This window comes from Choristoneura fumiferana, chromosome 12, assembly GCF_025370935.1.
Source record: "Choristoneura fumiferana chromosome 12, NRCan_CFum_1, whole genome shotgun sequence".
In the NCBI taxonomy this organism is placed as follows: Eukaryota; Metazoa; Arthropoda; class Insecta; order Lepidoptera; family Tortricidae; genus Choristoneura; species Choristoneura fumiferana.
Window position 1 is genome coordinate 19,876,442 of NC_133483.1, and position 19,717 is coordinate 19,896,158.

The 19,717-nt window shown below is 39.2% G+C and overlaps 1 protein-coding gene across 1 annotated transcript in view; it reads left to right on the forward strand.

The window, feature by feature from the left end:
- LOC141433730 (vacuolar protein sorting-associated protein 16 homolog) overlaps positions 1-17,845 on the forward strand; it is a 100,404-nt gene extending 82,559 nt beyond the window's left edge. The window contains exon 8 of the mRNA XM_074095824.1: positions 17,750-17,845. Within this exon, the coding sequence (XP_073951925.1) occupies positions 17,750-17,845 (96 nt within the window). The remainder of the gene's footprint in view (positions 1-17,749) is intronic.
- Positions 17,846-19,717: the final 1,872 nt, after the last annotated feature.

Consider the following 19,717-nt stretch of genomic DNA (forward strand, 5'->3'; position numbering starts at 1 on the left):
CTAAAAAAGTTAACTTCGTTAAACGTTAAAGCGTTACATTTCGGAAGATTTAACGCAAGTTAACGTTAATCGTTAATCCGTTAACATTCGATAAAAAAAATATTTTTATATAATTGCGTTGGTAAGTTAATAGGTTAGGAACAAAAAAAAATGATGTGTAAAATTGAAGTGTGTATTTAATTATCTAGTATAATGTGGATATTCCCCTTCATGACATTAATATGTTAAATAGATTTTGTATTATTACTTCATATAAGATTCACTAAATAATATAACGAGATATCTAGACAATGTCATCCATTATGTGCCTATTGTATTACTTGCTTTGGATACCTACCTATACTATCCGAATAATGAAATGAAAAAATGAAAAACTACCCAAAGAAAGATATCATGTACCTATACAAATCTACGTTTACAAAAAACTATTACCTACGTAAAATTATGCTATATGTACATTTCTGATAAACCCCAGTATCAGTCTAACCAGGGGTGCCCAACTTGATTAGACCCAAGATCTACTGTTTATTGGCGTAACCCTGTGCGATCTACCAATTACATGCTTCTTGAAATCTTAAATAAAATAGCATAGTTCAGTATTTATATTTTTTTGCGTGACCACGATTTCCTGGACTAATAGTCGCGATCGACGGTTGACCGCAATCGACCGGTTGGCCACCCCTGCTCTAAAAACATTTAAAACCTTAATATAGCAATCACATTTATTTAAAACCGTATTTTCTATTAAAAATTATATGGTTTAATGAATGACTGAATGTATGAACGATGAATGCTCGACATTCTAATCGATTTTACGTATGTGTGACGTACAAATGTCATGTCCAGACAAGAAGTTTTTTACTGTGTGAATGAAAATTACTGCTGTGTTTAGGAATTCGGTTTGTATGCGTGTGTACCAACATTGTTTTCATTATTTTATAAAATGGCATAATGTGCATCGCCCCTCCCACTGCGAGTTTAGAAAGAAAAAAATGGTTAGCAACCCGTGAGCGATACCATCTCCTTTTAGTAGAATACTGCGTGCGGTATCTTTGGTAAATTGTAGGCACCAAATTAACGATTAACGGACTTAGGGACATTTAACGGAAGTTAACGAGTCCGTTAACATTTTTTGAAGTTAACTTAAAAGTTAATCCGTTAGTCGAAATGTTAACTTCGTTAATTAACGATTAACGGATTAACGAGTTAATGCCCAGCTATGCTGAGATTCAACTATCTACAAACCAAATTGTATCCAAATCCGTCCAACCGTTTTACTGAGAAAATATAACAAACACACTCACAGGTACCATCAGCCAAATATGTGGTCCACCTCCTCCCCCCCTACCCTTACTCTTCTCCTTCTTCTTTTAAAATATGGCTTTTCTGTCCTAATTAATAGGACAATTTCGCCAGTTTCAAAGTAAACTCTATTTGAGAGGGACGTTGTACGGTGATTGTAGTTTTTGCAACTTGATAGTGAAATTTTATTCCAGAAACCACGTGAAGACAACTTGCGCATTAAAAAATGGCAGACACGAGACGAGAGCATATTGAATTTTGTGATCACTGTTCACTGTTAAGGTTAATCGTCGCATAAACACTATCAAAAATATACTTCAACTAGCCAAAGAAACAGAAATAGCAAAATTAGATGTTGTCTACATCCGCCATGTTCGAATGCTACAAATCGAATCCCCGTCTACCACCCTAGAGTTGATAATCATTTGCATGTCATAAAACAATAATGCCAAAAGACGTGTCTGTCAATTTGAAAGTTCGATTTTAGCGACATATAATTTGATAGGACTTGTTAAAATTGGTAGACCACTTATTTGGCTGATGGTACATGCACACACGCGACCTGCCATCCCATCTCTTACGCTTATGCACCATTTCAACTCTCACAAGGACACCTACAGAGACGCTTGTATTAATTCCAACATGACAAAAACCGAAAATTGGCCTCCTCCGTTAGCTTTTGTCTGAGAAAACACAGATTCCGAATAATCTCAGACGTTCAATGAATTCGAAATGTCAAATACTTTATTCATAGCACATCATACCGTATACGAATAACTCGTAAAATTTCATTGTTTATTTATACCCGACCAAAAACTTCAGGATTCTTTCAACAACTTTCGGCGGAAGACATCGAGTCATGTTGTGTAGGATATGCCATAAACTGGCACGTTTGAAATCGTAAAATGTTTAATCACCTATAGGTAGTGCAAACCCTGCGTATTCTTTGTTAAATTAAAATTTTTGCCAATACCCGAAAAATAACTTCAACCAGACAGTCAGTTAATCTTTTATAGGTACATATGTATAGATGAAAAGTTAAAAAAAAAATGTTGTCACATTTCATATTAAGATAATAATAATATCAAACCGCGCGCAACACTACATTTTTAATCAATCAGGTGGTATTCTTAGGACAGGGCATTACTTTGAAAAGCATTAACTTTTAATGTTTTCTGAGGGTGCCTGACCGAATTTCGCGATATCCGAGGAAGCGAATAGAATACACACGTAATAATAATGTTTCGCCATCGTATTTTGTCGGAAAAGTTCGTATTTATCTTGCTTCTCAACTAGCTTACTGAATTTTACTAAAGCTAATTAAATAAGAAAACAAGATAAAAACGAACTTATCCGACAAAATACGATGGAAAAACATTATTCAATAGATCTGGCCCTGTACTCATCATCATCCCAGCCTATATACGTCCCACTGCTGGGCACAGGCCTCCTCTCAGAACAAGAGGGCTTGGGCCATAGTTCCCACGCGGGCCCAGTGCGGATTGGGGAACTTCACACGCACCATTGAATTTCTTCGCAGGTTTGTGCAGGTTTCCTCACGATGTTTTCCTTCACCGCAAAGCTCGTGGTAAATTTCAAATGTAATTCCGCACATGAATTTCGAAAAACTCAGAGGTGCGAGCCGGGGTTTGAACCCACGACCCTCTGTTTGAGAGGCGATAGGTCAAACCACTAGGCCACCACGGCCCTGTACTACGAAGTGCAAAATTCGAAGTACGATTACTTGGAGCTAACACTTGACAGATGGGCGCGCCTTCAGTCAAGTTTCAACTTTGAGTTCATACAAATAAAATAGTTTTTCATAATCTGTAAACGTGGTAGCGGTATACTGAAAAGGCTTTATTTGTATGACCTCAAAGTTGAAAATTGACTGAAGGCACGCCCATCTGTCAAGTGTTAACTCCTAGTATTCGTACTGTATCTTGCCGTCCCGCTGACGCTTATATTCATTATTTAATACGAGAGTAGGTAAGAGGACGGGATGATACGGACTTCGATTTTCGATTTCGTAGTAGCCCCTCTGTAAAGTGTGGCACTCACTTGGTATTGCGTATTCGCGTTGCGTTAATGACATCTCCGTCATCACGCTAGCGAACAATATACGTGCATCTCTTTCACACAGCAAAATATTTCTCAATATGCAAGTGAAGTGCCAGATGCGTAGACGACTCTCACCCACCAACGCAGTATCAATGTTGAGTCGCATTAGGGTTCTATATCCCAGGATTTGTCTTGAGATATCAGGATTTTGAGACTTTTCTCAGGATTCCGGACGGATTTTGGAAATATCGGAAAATCTCAGGATTTTTAAATTCCAATAAAATAGATTTTGTACAGCTTCTTATTAAAAAGTGACAAATAAAAAAAATAATCTACTTATACCAACATAATACAGATTAACTAAAAAACAACTTTAATCATGTTGTGATCCACGTGAACTGAACACGACCCCCGAGATCACAATATCAAAACTTATAGTAATAATAATTCACTTTTTTAAATTGTAAATTACGTTTTGAACATGAAACTACCGTGAGACTCATTCATATCAAATGATATTGTAACGGCTAACTCACGTCTTAAACCGAGTTTAGCTCGACATGTTTCGGGCTATTTCGTAGCCCTTCTTCTCAGGAGCACGCGACTCGGCCCGAAACATGTCGAGCTAAACTCGGTTTAGGATGTGAGTTATCCGTTACAATATCATTTAATATGTGTAAATTAGGTACGTTATTGAGAAAAAAAATCAGAAATTGCAACTAATTCTCAGGATTCTTAGACGGAAACCATGCTTTTTCTCCGGACTTTTAAATTTTTTATCTGGTAACCCGAGTCGCATAGAGAATATTTCGACACTTTTCAGCACCTTGATCGCTCCGATGAACCTGACGTTAGTAAATGTCTCCAACATTTTGTCCCCGCAAAGAGCATATCCTAAACAAAATAAATAGCTCAACGTTCGTCGCTTGTTATTTGTTTGTGTGCTCAAACAGGTGCTGCGAAGTTAGAAGGGGTCGTGTACGATACGTCCTGCGGTAACCAGGCAGAGTTTTTGTTGGCTTTAGTTTGATTTTAAACATTTAATTAGGAAAAGTGATGTTCGGGAACAAACTTTTGGTCATAATTTTGAAAATATTTAAGACGATTTTTTGCATTGTTTCCCAATCACACCTATAGGGTTGGATGAGAAAAAAAAATCACCCCCACTTTACGTCTATGGGAGGTGCACTATTATTTTTTTTTATTGTACCCGTTTTGTCGGCATAGTTTACTATATGTATATCCGTGCAAAATTACAGCTTTCTAGCATTGATAGTCCCTAAGCAATTCCGCGGACGGACAGACAGACAGACAGAAATAGCGAAACTATAAAGGTTTCCGTTTTTTGCGGAAATTTGAAGCATTAACGACTGCATCTTTTGATTGCGTTGGCTTAGAAGTTTGATTTTTTCACAGCTCCAAGGGTCAGTAGACCTCAGTATTTGATATACATTTCAGCTTGATACTTTTACGCGTTCCCGAGAAAAAGGGTTGACAGACAGACAGACGGACAAAAAGTGATCCTATAAGGGTTCCGTTTTTTTCCTTTTGAGGTACGGAACCCTAAAAACTATAGTTTATAGGTAAGTATCTTATAAACTATATTTAGATGGGTGCCAGGCATCATTTATTATAACAGAAAAAAGAAAATACATTTACTTACAGCAACACAAGACAAGACACAGCAAATATCATTCATTATACAGGGTGACTCATTTAGATCGCTCAGTATGGGAAAGTCAGAAACTATAAGACATACGAAGATCTGTTCTTGGGAACCATGTCATCGATTTTAGTAACAAGAAAAACTGCATACATATATTTAAAAAAAAAACTTTTACTCAGTTTCGGAATCGAACCCGGTTGTTTTGAAAAATAAAACATACATTATTTCATAAACAATCAATGTTACTATGAAACATAGTATCTAGAAGAAATAAAATGCATCGTATTTCATATTCTTTAATAATGTAAGTTTTATTTTTTAAAACGTCCGGGTTCGATTCCCGAGATGAATACAAGTTTTTTTGTTACTAAAATCGATGACATGGTTGCTAACAAAAGATCTTCGTATGTCTTATAGTTTTAGACTTTCCCATACTGACCGATCTAAATGGGCCACCTGTACAATAGACAACACGAAGGATAGTGTGTATTGCAGTTGCGAATCGGACACTGGCTCAGCAAAATGCTGAAGCGTTATAAAACACCGCAGCGCTGATTTTCAGCAAGCACCACTAGTTTAAATTGGATTATTAAAACACTAAAAATAATATCAGTTACTTCAGGGTTTCAATTATCAGACCGTAGATTATTGTCGTTCATTCAGGGTCCACAATTGTAGGTCATACTTTAACCACACCCATTCGAAAACCTCACGGCGATAGTTAAATTCCATGTAGTCCATCGCGAGCAAAAGCTAGTTTGTGATAAATCTAAGATACAATTCTGATTATAGATGGATTTAGTGATGCCTAATAAAGACCGACCCTGAGGCTACGTCATGAAATCTACGATAGAAATACAGCGTGCAACATGAGAATATCAGCCAAGTACGGAAATTGAAGTTGAAGATATTATACTTCCTGTGAATCGCAGCCGTTTGCGATATAGGAAGAAAACACCGTTAGTCTTATTTACGTTGTACGGCGAACACATGAGTAGAGATCTAGTGAAAATCTTCCTTTCTTAATTACAAACGTATTCGACAAAACACCATGGAAATATTATTCACTGATCTTGTAAATCTTTATGTCTGTAGACTTAGCGATTGAGATTTCAGGATTTTACACGAGTTCCTCGCGATCCTGTGAAATTGTCGGAATAAAAAGCTAAGTAACCAATTTGTTATTTCTGAGATTGAGCTATTTAACCTTTTTTTTATTAAGTTATTTTTTCTATTTAACATTTTTTTACCATACTTTTTAACCATTTTTTAATATTTATCCATTTTTTATATACAGGGTGTCTCTGACCATGGGGTTTTAAGTTCATGGTTCAATTCTACTCCCAAAATAAGCTACTTTTGTTTTGTAACATTTTCAAGAAACATAAATTTAGATCATTTATTGATCCTCAATTAAATTGTTAAATCGGTGTATCGGGCATGGCGGTGTTATCGCTGTCTCTTGGTACGGGGGCCTAAGTAAGCCGTGGTGGCCTAGTGGTTTACCTATCGCCTCTCAAGCAGAGGGTCGTGGGTTCAAACCCCGGCTTGCGCCTCTGAGTTTTTCGAAATTCATGTGCGGAATTACATTTGAAATTTACCACGAGCTTTGCGGTGAAGGAAAACATCGTGAGGAAATTTGCAAAAACCTGCGAAGCAATTCAATGGTGCGTGTGAAGTTCCCAATCCGCACTGGCCCGCAACTATCGCCCAAGCCCTCTTGTTCTGAGAGGAGGCCTGTGCCCAGCAGTGGGACGTATATAGACTGGGATGATTTGACATCTCTAAGATAAACATTTATCAATGTGCCTTCAATTTAGTATTGTATCGCATACATTGAAACTTACATTTAATTTGTATGAAAAATAAATGCAATAAACAGTGGTCAAAACAAAATAATAATTGAACCGACTACAAAAAAAAAACATGAAAATAATTTTCTACCAGTCTGAAGTCGGTCGGAGCCTCTGCACGAGCCAGCAGGAGTGGACCTGTATAGTCATCTACTCACTATGTATTGGGCTTCAATCACTACTGCTGGCTCGTGCTGAGGCAACGACCGACTTCAGACTGGTAGAAAATTATTATCGATATCGATATGGTCTTCACGGGATACCCGTAAAAGTAACAAATTTGGAGTTGAAATAAAAAATACAAAAAGACTCCAAAAAAAAATCATAATTTGATTGCTTAATAGCGACATCTCTTGTCTGGGTGAGCGGTTAGTTCCGTCCGAAGAATGTGACGTCTCTCGATGAGAGCGGAACATAGATGTCGCTAGTGCTGCTGCTTAAGTAGCGTAGTAGAAAAAAGCAGCCTGAGATACGTGTGCATAGGAGAATTTTGTGTCTAGACTCCTGTCCAGCGGTGGTGTAGGGGTTATAGCACGCATCACGGATTGCTGAGGACCTGGGTTCGATTCCCAGCGCTGCTCTCTTTTTCTGGTTTTTCTGTGCATCCATGTCTCAGTTTGTATTTTCGATATGAATAAAGATATTTTGACTTTGACTTATAGTCTCTCAAGCAAAGGATCGTGGGTACCAAATGGAACAATGTATATAACATCTGTAAATGTACTTTTAACAAATAAATTAATTGATTGATTGACAATTTCACCATCTCGTAGCCAAATTTGGTAGCTACGAAATCGAAGTTGTGATTTCGAATCGACAATATTTTTCCCATTTCGAAGCTAATTAGCAAATCTGATTTCGAGAGCGCCCTGGGGTAGAGCAAGAGAGGCAGTCGCTCTAGACGCCAAATAGTAAGACTTAATTTCCAGTTTCCAGAACAAAAAGAAGAGAGCCGCGGAACTGGGATAGATAAACTTCCTTTTGAACAAAGGCTACTTCGCGATGCTTTGGCTTTGCTGCTTCGTGATGGGGCTAAAGTCTCAGAAGGTGGCCGACTCCAGTCTATGATTGTGGTATGCAATACGGTGGGCATTCCTCGCAGCCCGGGGCTCGCGTGCCTCGTTAGCTACTTGTTGACAGCTCGCGCCTTATTTATAACGCGCCGGCAGCTACGCATTGCGTGTAGAACCACTGGTTTTTACTATGTTTATGGTTATAAATGGTGGAAGATGATGTAGTGTTGTGGTTACAAATGCATAATCATAGTCCTCAATGGTTCTGGTACGAATGGAATCGCATAAAGTTTAAAGATGCTTGCAAACTAACCTAAACCAGCCAGTAAGTAAAGGAGGGTGCACTAATTGGCCCTTATGACCGATAAGGACAAGCGATATGTATGTCACCGAATAGGTTATTCTAAGTTGTTAAACTTTTGAGTATGGCAGGTAGTCCTAAATCTTAGTGTGAAAAAGTTATCGTCGCATAAAAGGTAGTAGAAGACCTGCATGAACACACATTTCTTGCATCTATAGACGTAGCAATGGTCAGGTCGCGAGTGAGCAAGTATTGTTTATAGTTGATATGAACCTCGGCAAGTAACACCGGGTTTAATTAAATTGTTTCTTAATATTATAAGCCTAGTTTTTTTGCTAATCCCTGAGGCAAAGAAATTACATTAACGTTGACACTCACGGGTTACACTGTCGTACCATTACAGTTGTTTCTTTACTTACATAACAATAGCGCAGTTTAAACCTTCATACATCCCATTCTTCCGAAGCTGTATGTGTTGCGTGTCTCCAACATATAAAACAGCTCCCGGATGTTTTCCCGCAGCCGGAAGTGTAATAGATAAATGCGGGCGTTTCCGGCTGCCGGCTCTGAAGCAAATCATTGGCTGGCGAGCTTTAGAGCTGCTCGGGTTTTGGACGAAAATGCAACGGGAAATTCGGCTAAGGGAACGAATTTTCGTCAGCAGGTCATCGACATAGCTCAGAGAATTAGCAAGTTGAAGTGGCGATGGGCTGGCTTTATCTATCGAAGAACCTGCAACCGTTGGGGTAAACGAGTTCTTGTGTGGAGACCGCGTCTGGGCAAACGTAGTGTAAGACGCCCTCTGGCCTGGTGGAGTAACGATCTACGAAAAGCTGCTGGTAGAAGCTGGATGCGTCGAGCCGAGGCAGGGCGCAATGGCACTTGCCATCTGGCGCAGTGACCCTCTTGCTCTATCCCAGGGCCAACGCCGAACTGCGGTTCACTTGATGGTAGTGATGACCCCCGCCCATGATCACCATTGGGGCTGATGGTGCATTCCATTGTTGTATAGTCAACCAATTTAATTCGTGTCCTAACGCCAAATTTTGTCTCTATCAACGCATATCAAATAACGTAAACGTAACGTGATTCTAAGATGCCCTAAGAATCGAATCGCATCGCTGTAGGGTATTAGCTTCTACAAAATAAATCCTTGTACAAAAATTTTAACATAATGTCTAACCAAATAAACTTTTCCTGATTGCCATTAAGTTTGAAATTCCTATTATACAAGGTGGGCCCTGTAAACAGGAGAAAAAAAATAAACCACAGCTTCCACTCTTCATCTTGAGCTAATTTAGCAATGTATTGCGAAATCCGTCACTTTTTTACGTGCCAGGCGATGTCATTTAGGCTATTGGATGCCGTACATTGAAAATACCATTTACTTTGTTTGGAATAAACATAATGATAAAATTACTTAACTTTTGAACGTTGCAGAAACTAAAGTATTTCCATTTGAGTAGCAGAACCTGTGTTTTAATTTTTTGCTCCTGCTACAGGGCCCACCCGGTATAAATATTGACGCGGGGTCTCGGGAGGTTAACTCTAAGTCTTTCCCTATTTTCGGCCAAACAGAGCAACACCAACCATCCAGCATAGAAAATAAATTCTTACGCCGAAACCACGTGACCGCAAACGCCGTGAAACTGGATCTACGTGCTTGGCACTTGTCCCTGTTACGGCGACGGTAACACGCAGCAACACACCGTACTGAACTGTAACTCAAGGTGGTAAGACCAAGCTAAAGGCAGCACGAAGTTGGTCATATCGAACTGAAATCTTTAAGGCTTTAAGTATACGTTGTAGGGAAGAATGAATCTTAATGTGACGGTATAAGATCGGATTGATGGCTTAGATTTTGAGGTTTTTTAAAATTCAGGAGTTGGAAAGCATTTTACGGTTGAAAATCTTGCTAGATGTTATTTTTTCAGTTCTTGAATCAGAGATTTTCGGAGCCGGTAGTGCAATTTTTTTGGGATTAAAACAACATATCGCAATTTTACTTAGGTAGCTTATTGTTGTTTGGCAAATTATTTTAACAAATAGGTACTTGGCAAAAAAACTTAGCTGCCAACAGGGGAAGTTGGAAATCCGAGGGAGAGGTCTTTGCCCAGCAGTGGGACATAGAAAATGAGTAATAAAAAAAAACTTAGTCACATTTCACTTCGCCATGTATCATTTTCAAATGTTTCGTTTGACATAACATATTCTTCCGAAAATATTGCATAGCATACTATAATTGAAAAGTAAATTATGGCGAAATATTTTTTGAATTTCGTACCTCAAAAGGAAAAAAAACAGAACCCTTAGGGGATCGCACATGTGCCTATCTGGCTGTCCATCCACCCGTCCGTCTATCACAGCCGTCTATTACTCCGAAGCTACTGGACCGGTCGAATTGAAATTTGGTACACATATGTAAGTCGGTGACCTAAAGCTAAAGACGAACATATGACGTAAATAAATGGAGATTAACTATAGAGGCCACTTATGTAGAGGCGTTTTCATTAATATTTTTATAAATATAAAAGTTTCTAACTACCTACTAATAAGGCTGGGATGAGTGACCTACTAATTTAATGGTTAGTACCTGGCGACCGAGCTTTGTCATCCCGAAAACCCCCATACCAAATGTCATCAAAATCGTTGAGCCCTTTCCGAGATTCTGATTATATATACACCGTACTTTTTTATATCTGTTAACTTCGGCAGACGACTCAGTTCATATATTTATGTGAACTATCTGATAAATAACTATTTCACGAAATTGAAAAAAAAAAAACCAAAATAAAAATCTTTTTTTCTTGCATAAAATATACAAACTTGGCAAGTGACATTCACGTGATACATAAAAGAGGCATCAAAAAAATCCACATACTTATTTAACTTTCTTTTGCGAAATATCATAAATTAAGGACCTTTGCGCTGTTTTAACTGCTAATAATTAATTATCTTAACTCTTGATTATCTTTTATTTTAAACATTTATCTTTTTCGAGATAGATCACTAATGTCTTAGAGAAATTAACTTCATTTTACCTATAGATTGTCCCCTTAAAGTTAACGAATATCAAAAATAACACGGTGTATATATAAATATAAACGTAAGAATTGCTCGTTTAAAGGTACCTACTAGATTTTTTATTGTAACCGCAACACTTCAAATGCCTCAGACCGGCCTCAGACACGAAAAAGACCACAAAAATTCCATCAGTTTGAAGTGTACCGGCGTCAGGGGGTTAGAAAAATATCGGCTGCAGCGGGCGCTGTCACGTCCAGTTACGTGTTACAGCGTTACGGTTGACCCGGATAACAAACATATTTGAAAATATTTCCACTTTTAATTCGATGCAGTAAAATGACAAAACAAATGTCTTTTCGTAAATAAATAACACCACATTTATTTTTATGGCAATTGAATCATTCACATAAAGAATAATCCCAACAAACATATGCTGTAAAAAAGGTGTGAAGTGTGTTTATAAAAGTAATTAGCAAAAAAAATTAAAACCTTAAAAAAAAACAAGTCTGCAACTCTGTTAAGTAACTTTTTATATATAAGAGGGGGCAAACGGAAGCAATCACTGCCGCCCATGGACACCTGTCAAACGGAGGGGTATCACAGGTGCGTTGCCGGCCCTTTAAGAGACGGGGCACATTCAAAATCCGAATTTTCAGTAATGTGAAGTTTTACTCACGTTTTCCTTCACTGTAATGCTCGTGGTAAAGTTCAAATTTAATTTCGCACATGAATTCCGAAAACTCAGGGACGCGAGCCCAGGTTTGAACCCACGATGCTCTGCATAAGAGGAGAGGTGATGAAACCCAGGGATATCCAAGATTTTAAGTTTGTGTGCACTTACAGGCTTAGTATTCCGTCACGGCTCACTTACAGCTAGCTAGTTGAAATAGGTACAATAGCTGGCGCCATAACATCTCAGTGTCCATCAGATCGCCTAAGCTTACAGGTCAACAGGAGCTCCACGCGGCGCAAAGAAACTCTCCGAACGTATCTCCCTCCACAGCTCGTTGCATGACACAGTCAAGTACCACATCTACCTCATCACTGACAACACACACTGGTGGTTGTTCATATACAGCCACGTAATAGGCCCGACGCACTCCCAACCCGACCCGCTTCCGACCCGCTTTCGTCCCATGTGTGTTTCCCGCAGCTCCGCGACTTTCCCGGCCGCGTGTAACCTGATTGGTTGGACAGTTTGACAAGCGCGCTGCTCGCAGCACGTTGTGCGCTTTGTTACATATTTCAAGCCCCCACCTGGTCGGCTATGGTTAGTTTCTGTCGGGCGTCAAAAACATTGTTTTCGAAAAAAAAAAAGCCTCGCGAGGAAAAAATGATTTTAGTTTTTATTAGATACTAACTGCCACTCGTTAGCCCTCGCCTTGCACGGTCTATAGTTACACAATCATCCCAGCCAATATACGTCCCACTGCTGGGCACAGGCCTCCTCTCAGAACAAGAGGGCTTGGGCCGTAGTTCCCACGCGGGCCCAGTGCGGATTGGGAACTTCACACGCACCATTGAATTGCTTCGCAGGTTTGTGCAGGTTTCCTCACGATGTTTTCCTTCACCGCAAAGCTCGTGGTAAATTTCAAATGTAATTCCGCACATGAATAAATTTGTAAAAACTCAGAGGTGCGAGCCGGGGTTTGAACCCACGACCCTCTGCTTGAGAGGCGATAGGTCAAACCACTAGGCCACCATGGCTTATTGTGCAATAAGGTGTTTTTAAATATTTAATACGCAACCACCTACCTACGGTCTCTGAGCAAAGTTCGTGTCGTGCGGTCTCTCTGACACTTACTATTTAATACGAGAGCGAGAGGGACGGTACGATACGAACTTCGAGTTTCATGTTTCGTAGTAGCCCTGCTCGGATCTATTTCTGGCTACCCAAGAAAGAAAAAAGTAACTAAACACTTCTGTTTGTTTTGTTTACTTTATTATATAATTTATTCTCTTTTTTTTGTGATTTTTGACATTTTTTTTTATTGTTAACTGTTTTTAATAAAGTAAAATGTTAGCTTAAAAAAAAAACCTAAAAACCGATTTGCATTCCCGTAAGCTTAGAAATGCAGGTAACATAACCAAACTAAACAACTAACTAACTTAAATAACTAACTTTGTATTTATTTTAATATTATTGATTTTTTGTTTGTTTTTATTTTCTGTTTCTGTTTCCGCCACCTAATTTTGTAACATATAATTTCTTGTACCCAAATGGTTGTCTGGAAGAGATCGCTTCTAAGCGATAAGACCGCCTATAGTCTACCCTTAATCTAAGTGTTTATATCATAAGTTTTTGTACTGCTTTATGGTGTGCAATAAAGAATATTTGTATTGTATTGTATTGTAAACTTTGGGTCCGTCTTTTCACCAGCCTTAAGGAACCCTAAATATGACTCTATTGCTTATACAACTATTTAGCAACCAATATCGACACTACTAATAGAAAAATTAGCAAGAAAGGTAAATCATTACAGTAAGAACTATTATTTGGAACAGCATATAAATGAAACCTGTCGGCACTGATTGGTCACAATCAATCCCGAGGGGAAGCCGGGGCAAAAAATTAATGATGGGAAATCGGGGAGATAAGGGAAAGTGATCAGTCTCGGGGAGGCTCGGGTAATATTGATACTAAATTCAGTGGGTAAGGGAGGAATGGGTGTACGCTTTTTTCGGTTTGGGAGTACATAGAATTAGAATTTTCCTTTGTTAGGTTAGGTTAGGTAGTATGGTTGAATGACCCGATAGCCCAGTGGGTTGAGAACCTGGCTATGAAGCTTGAGGTCCCGGGTTCAATTTGGTTTTCTTACTAATTTTCATCCCTCCAACCAGAAGGGGGTCGTGAAATTATTTGCTTACCCTTGCCAAAACCACATGAGCATGCATAGGTACATCGGGGTTTTCGGTGCGGGAATGATTTGAGAAAGAGTAGAGTAAGCAGAGAGGTTAGTCTGAAAACAATCATATTATGCCTAATTAATTGGCATAATATGATTGTTTTTTAATAAGCGAACTCATGTAGGGTGTACTTTAGCTTTACTACCAACCAAGTCTGTGAGATAATAATAAAAATAACATGAAAAATGACCTACAGTAAGTAATTGACGCGATTTTCATAATAAACCACATGTTAATATTTTTATGGAACAGTGAAGCTACGGCGTCCTTCTGTAAAATAAATATCCACTTCAACGAACTGAACGATCTTTCTACATCGGTAGTTGTAATAGGCGCGAGTAGGAACTTAACTGTATCACTGTAGTTTACAGTGTACTCGATAGCGACGGCGTAAATTATTTGTAGAGGCGCTGTACAATTCTTCATACAAATAATTTACGCCTTCGCTATCGAGTACACTGTAAACTCATGGTAGTGGTACTGAAGAGGTTCCTAAACCTTCACACACCTTTCCTAAATTTTCACAGATGTATTACTGTGGCCGCTGTAACAGGTTTTGCCGTTTTTTTGCTTGATATTAATAACGGCAACAGGTCGACGCTTCAAATATTCACAGAATATTTAGTTGTATAGGTAGTTGTACAGTCACTTTAAAAATAATAATTAAATTAAAATAATATAAATATTTAAGGGGGGCTCCCATACAACAAACTTGATTTTGTGCCGTTTTTTTATAATGTTATATAGATAGTGGTACGGAACCCTTCGTGCGCGAGTCCGACTCGCTCTTGGCCGGTTTTTGGAAATTCCGCGGAACATTAGAGACATTGTTTGTAACGCGGCGTTGCGCGCTTGCGCGTCATCGGCGATTTGTCATCCTACTGTGTATTCCCTTGTGACTGTGACAAACAAATCACAGGTTATTTATTACTTGCCCTCGATAACTTTGGATTACATTCGCTAAGTTGGCCTGTACATGCTCTAACTCCATGTATATCCGTGCAAAATTACAGCTTTCTAGCATTGATAGTCTCTGAGCAAAGCCGCGGACGGACAGACAGACAGACAGAAGACAGACAGACAGACAGACATGGCGAAACTTTAAGGGTTCCGTTTTTGCCATTTTGGCTCTGGAACCCTAAAAAGCAGGCTGAAATGTGTAGTGCTGGGAGAAATTTGTGTCTAGACTCCTGTCTAGTGGTGGTGTAGGGGTATGTTTCAGTTTGTATTTTATTACTGGAAATACGAGTAGGTACTATTAAGTATTCATCAGTCATCACTCTACCCAATAGAGTTCCTCCCCATTCAACAGTTGACACGTAGTTCTATTACAAAAGCCGCAATGAACAACTCGCCACAAATTCAATTCCTATATTTCTATTCCGCTTCATTGCTCTAATACGTGTAATATATTTATATTCGCGGTCTGCACATTTCTAAATCACCCAACTTTATGTGAGAAGTACAAAATGCTGGCACGTCGATATAAGTGGATGGAAGAGCCAATTTTTTGGAGAATATCTATATTTCATGGCGAACGAGCAGGTGGTCCATCTGATGGAAGGTATACACTAGACCAACGATTTCAACCGGTGTGCCGCGATGGCCGCGAAGTGTATGCTGCATTGAAATCAAAAATAGAAAATAGTACGAAAACAACTGACGTGCGATTAATAAGTCTTCGCTGTTCGTTATGTTACACATATTATGGGTATACTGTACGGAACAGTCCGACTCACACTTGTCTGTTTTTTACTGATGTGCCGTGAGAGTTTGATCAACGAAAAGTGTGCCGTTAAAACCAAAAGGTTGAAATCGCCTGCACTGCGCGAAAAGGGTGATCGCGTCACTAGGCAAATCGTTAAACGCGTGAGATTTTGAACGATATGGCGGATGTCCTTAGCCCATTCATGAAATGGCGGCATTTCCGATATGCTAGGAATTTCGTATTGGCGGATTTTACGATCGGCCGCCGACTATACAATACAATAAGTGTCAATTGTAGACCACAATACGAGTAATAAGCGATACCGATAACAGGTACACAGAGAGAAAATTACAGGTTAAGCAATTTCAAAATTTTTACCGCTTGGACTAGGAGAAATTTGACGCAGGTATTTTATATGCAACGTTAAATGAAATTCACGATGTAATTTTAGAGAACTCCCTAGGAATTTAGTAAAATTTCGAAATTTTAATTCAATTTGATCTAATGATTTACGCGTGAGAAGCTGCGGGTATACATTAGCGTTAAAAAAAGCCCGTAACCATTTAATTTCCTCAGCTAGCATAGACAAACAAAAAGTCATCAAACGATACCAGTTGTCAAGGGGTGAGCTGATAAGCACAGGGTGATAACGGTTAGGGCTTCCTTAATTAACATCGGGCATTAGCTCAGTGGCTCAGAAGAGATTGCGGCGAGCCGCTAATGGGGTTCGAATCCCGAATTACTTCTATATTAAATAATTTTATTATAAAGATGGTGCTTAAAAATAAAATATTGTTAATAACAAGCTTTTATTTTACCTATGCAGTGGCAATGGGCGGGGCACATTGCTCGCAGGACTGATGGCCGATGGGGTCAAAAGGTTCTCGAATGGCGTCCGCGGACCGGGAGACGAGCTGTCGGTAGGCCTCCAACAAGATGGAGCGACGACCTGGTTAAGATCGCGGGATCGCGGTGGATGCGAAAAGCACAAGAGCGGTCTGAGTGGAGAGCCTTGGGGGAGGCCTATGTCCAGCAGTGAACGTCTTTCGGCTGACATGATGATGATGATGATGATGATTAGGTGAATGAAGCGTTTCTATTGGTTCATGAGAAACACATTCCTCGCATCGCAACCTCGCACGTCTCTGGTGGAAACGCATTTTAAAAGCTTACGCCAATTAGTACATTGTGTCTTAAGGGCGGTAAATAAGGAATTACGAACGAGAGTCTATAAGAAGCCTGAAGTCAAAGACTGAGGGTTTTAATGAGTCGATGTTCGTAATACGTCCGTGCGACATATAACATTTTTCATCACATTTGTGAATAAAATAGTAAATTTGTAAGGAAAATAACATTATTTTTACCAAAATTTCCGATACCACAGGCGCAGCTCGAGGCGCCTCGCACCTGAGCTGCATGTTCTTGTGCTCCACGTTGAGGAACTGCACGTCCAGCAGTACGCACAACAGCTCGTAACGCCCTTAGGCGTTATACGCAAAAAAAGGCCTTTGGGTTTTATTTAGGGGATTGCAAGTATTGCAACCAAGTTCGCCTGCATGTTACGACACTGTTTATGAACAAGTGTGATAAAAATGTATTTTTACACATGGCTCTTCCAGCAACGACATTTCTACGTCTCCGACAACACACGCAGTACAGGGATGAGTTTTGTAAAACTTTACCGACTGTTTGTAGGTAGTTCTAAAGTAGAGTTGCAGTCATACAATTCCATACAACGAGGCATCGCGATGAATTAAAACCGGCTAAGTGCGCGTCGGTCTCGTGTACTGAGGGTTCTGTAAAGTCAGAGGCGAAAATACTATGTGCATATACCACAAAATTAAAAAATAGTCGGGCAACGAATTGATTCCGTAAATAAACTTTCAATTGTTTTTCTTTTGTGATCGATAATAGAAACGAAGCCCAACTATAAGTTTTGAAACTATTAAAAGGACATCATCATCAGCCGAACGAAAGACGTCCATTGTTCATCAAAAGCCTCCCCATTAGAACGCCACAATAGGTAAACAATAACTCGCCAGTCTCGCCACTTGCAGTCCAAGCCTGCCAACGCTTCGAAAGGACACAGAACATTTAGAGGTTGATGCCTCAATCACCCTTTTGAAAAAGACTCCTTTAAATTACATAGTTAAAACCACTGAAACTAAAAAACCGTTCCCGGAAGATGTGCGCAAGATTAATTGTGACGTCACCGGCGGAAACGCCGGATGCGCCGTGGAGGGGACGCGCCGGACGTCCGGCCCGCTGAGCGCTGTGATAAACTGACATATGGTCCGGTTGCTCGCTTTACATGAGGTTCTTGGGGTGCTGAGAGCATGCTGAAGTGGATAAGGATATATGTAAAGAGCACTACCAGACTTTTATTAACTGACCTCAAATTAAAAAAATTAAAAACCCGAATGCTTTAAAAAAACTTTAGATAAAAATGGAAGAGGAAAAACAAGTCACCTGACTCAATTATGATTGTTTTTTTGGAGTACTTGTTTTTTTTATTTCAACTCCAAATTTGTTACTTTTACGGGTATCCCGTGAAACCATATCGAAAATACAAACTGAGACATGGATGCACAGAAAATCCAGAAAAAGAGACCAGCACTGGGAATCGAACCCAGGTCCTGCTGCAGCCGAGGCCCAGCCCCAGGCCCAGGTCCAGGTAGTGCTGGTCTCTTTTTCTGGTTTTTCTGTGCATCCATGTCTCAGTTTGTATTTTCGATAGGTCTATTCAAAACCGGAACCAGCTGAAAAGTTGTTTTAACCTTCGAGTTTTTTTAAGTCTTTATAGTCTTCGACAGTTTTTTTGTATTTGCCTAGCCATCGATAGCTATCTTCGATTCGAACACTGAATCAGTAGGTAACTACTTAGCCTATTCGCTCTAGCCTTAACTTAAATAGCCCTAAATTGGACCTATACAGAAAAACAGACAGATACAAAACAATAATGTCGTCAACATACAACACCATTTAAACATGCACTCCGACAGCAGGAAAAGACCAATGCATTCGCAACTAGAACTTATCTTAACGAGCGAACTTCTCCACAATCAACCGGGCAGATTGAAAAAACACGCGATAAAAACGAAATTCCACCTCATTACCATTTATATGGGAAAACTTGTGATCTCCAACAACTTAGCCTCTAAATAGTTCGCAAAGGATTGAGAACTTTATACAATTTACATAGAGAATTATGTGCATAGCTTACTGAGGCGGAATGCTCCGCAAACAGGGGTTGCAGTTTTTCAAACAATTTCTGTCTGGAGCTTAGCGTATTTGTTTCTGTTTAAAACGGAGGCTGGGTTATTTCCTGGAGGTTTTGTTTAAATGGGAAACCATTTTATCTGCTTTTCAATAATTATATGGAAATCGGTCAACAATATCTCGGCAGCATATTGGAAAATAAATTTGACAAATGATTAATTTAAGCGACTAATGCAAAATTATGAGTAGAATCATTTGGATTGGACCAGACCAAAACTCTACTATTTTTATCTATACTAAGTAATATCATAAATGCAAAAATAACTCTAATTTATTTTTTAGTCAATCCCAAGTATTACTGCATGAACGCTACGAAGCGTGGTTTTGCTGGTCTCACTTTTTTGTTACTTTTTATTTGATCTGGAGGATCTGCAGTTGAGGAAACTAAATCACGTACCAGGGTGGAGCCTTTTCATAATAAATTTTGCTATAATATATGGGATGTTTCTTCGACTGTACAACTCTTTAATTCAGAACAGCTTGTAGTACAAATTGTTAACTAGTTTGCTAAGTGTCAGTCGGAACTCGAAACAGAAGATCGTTTTTTTTTTGTTTTCCGTATATGAATCTTCAAGAAAACAAAGAAAACTGACGAGTCCCGAG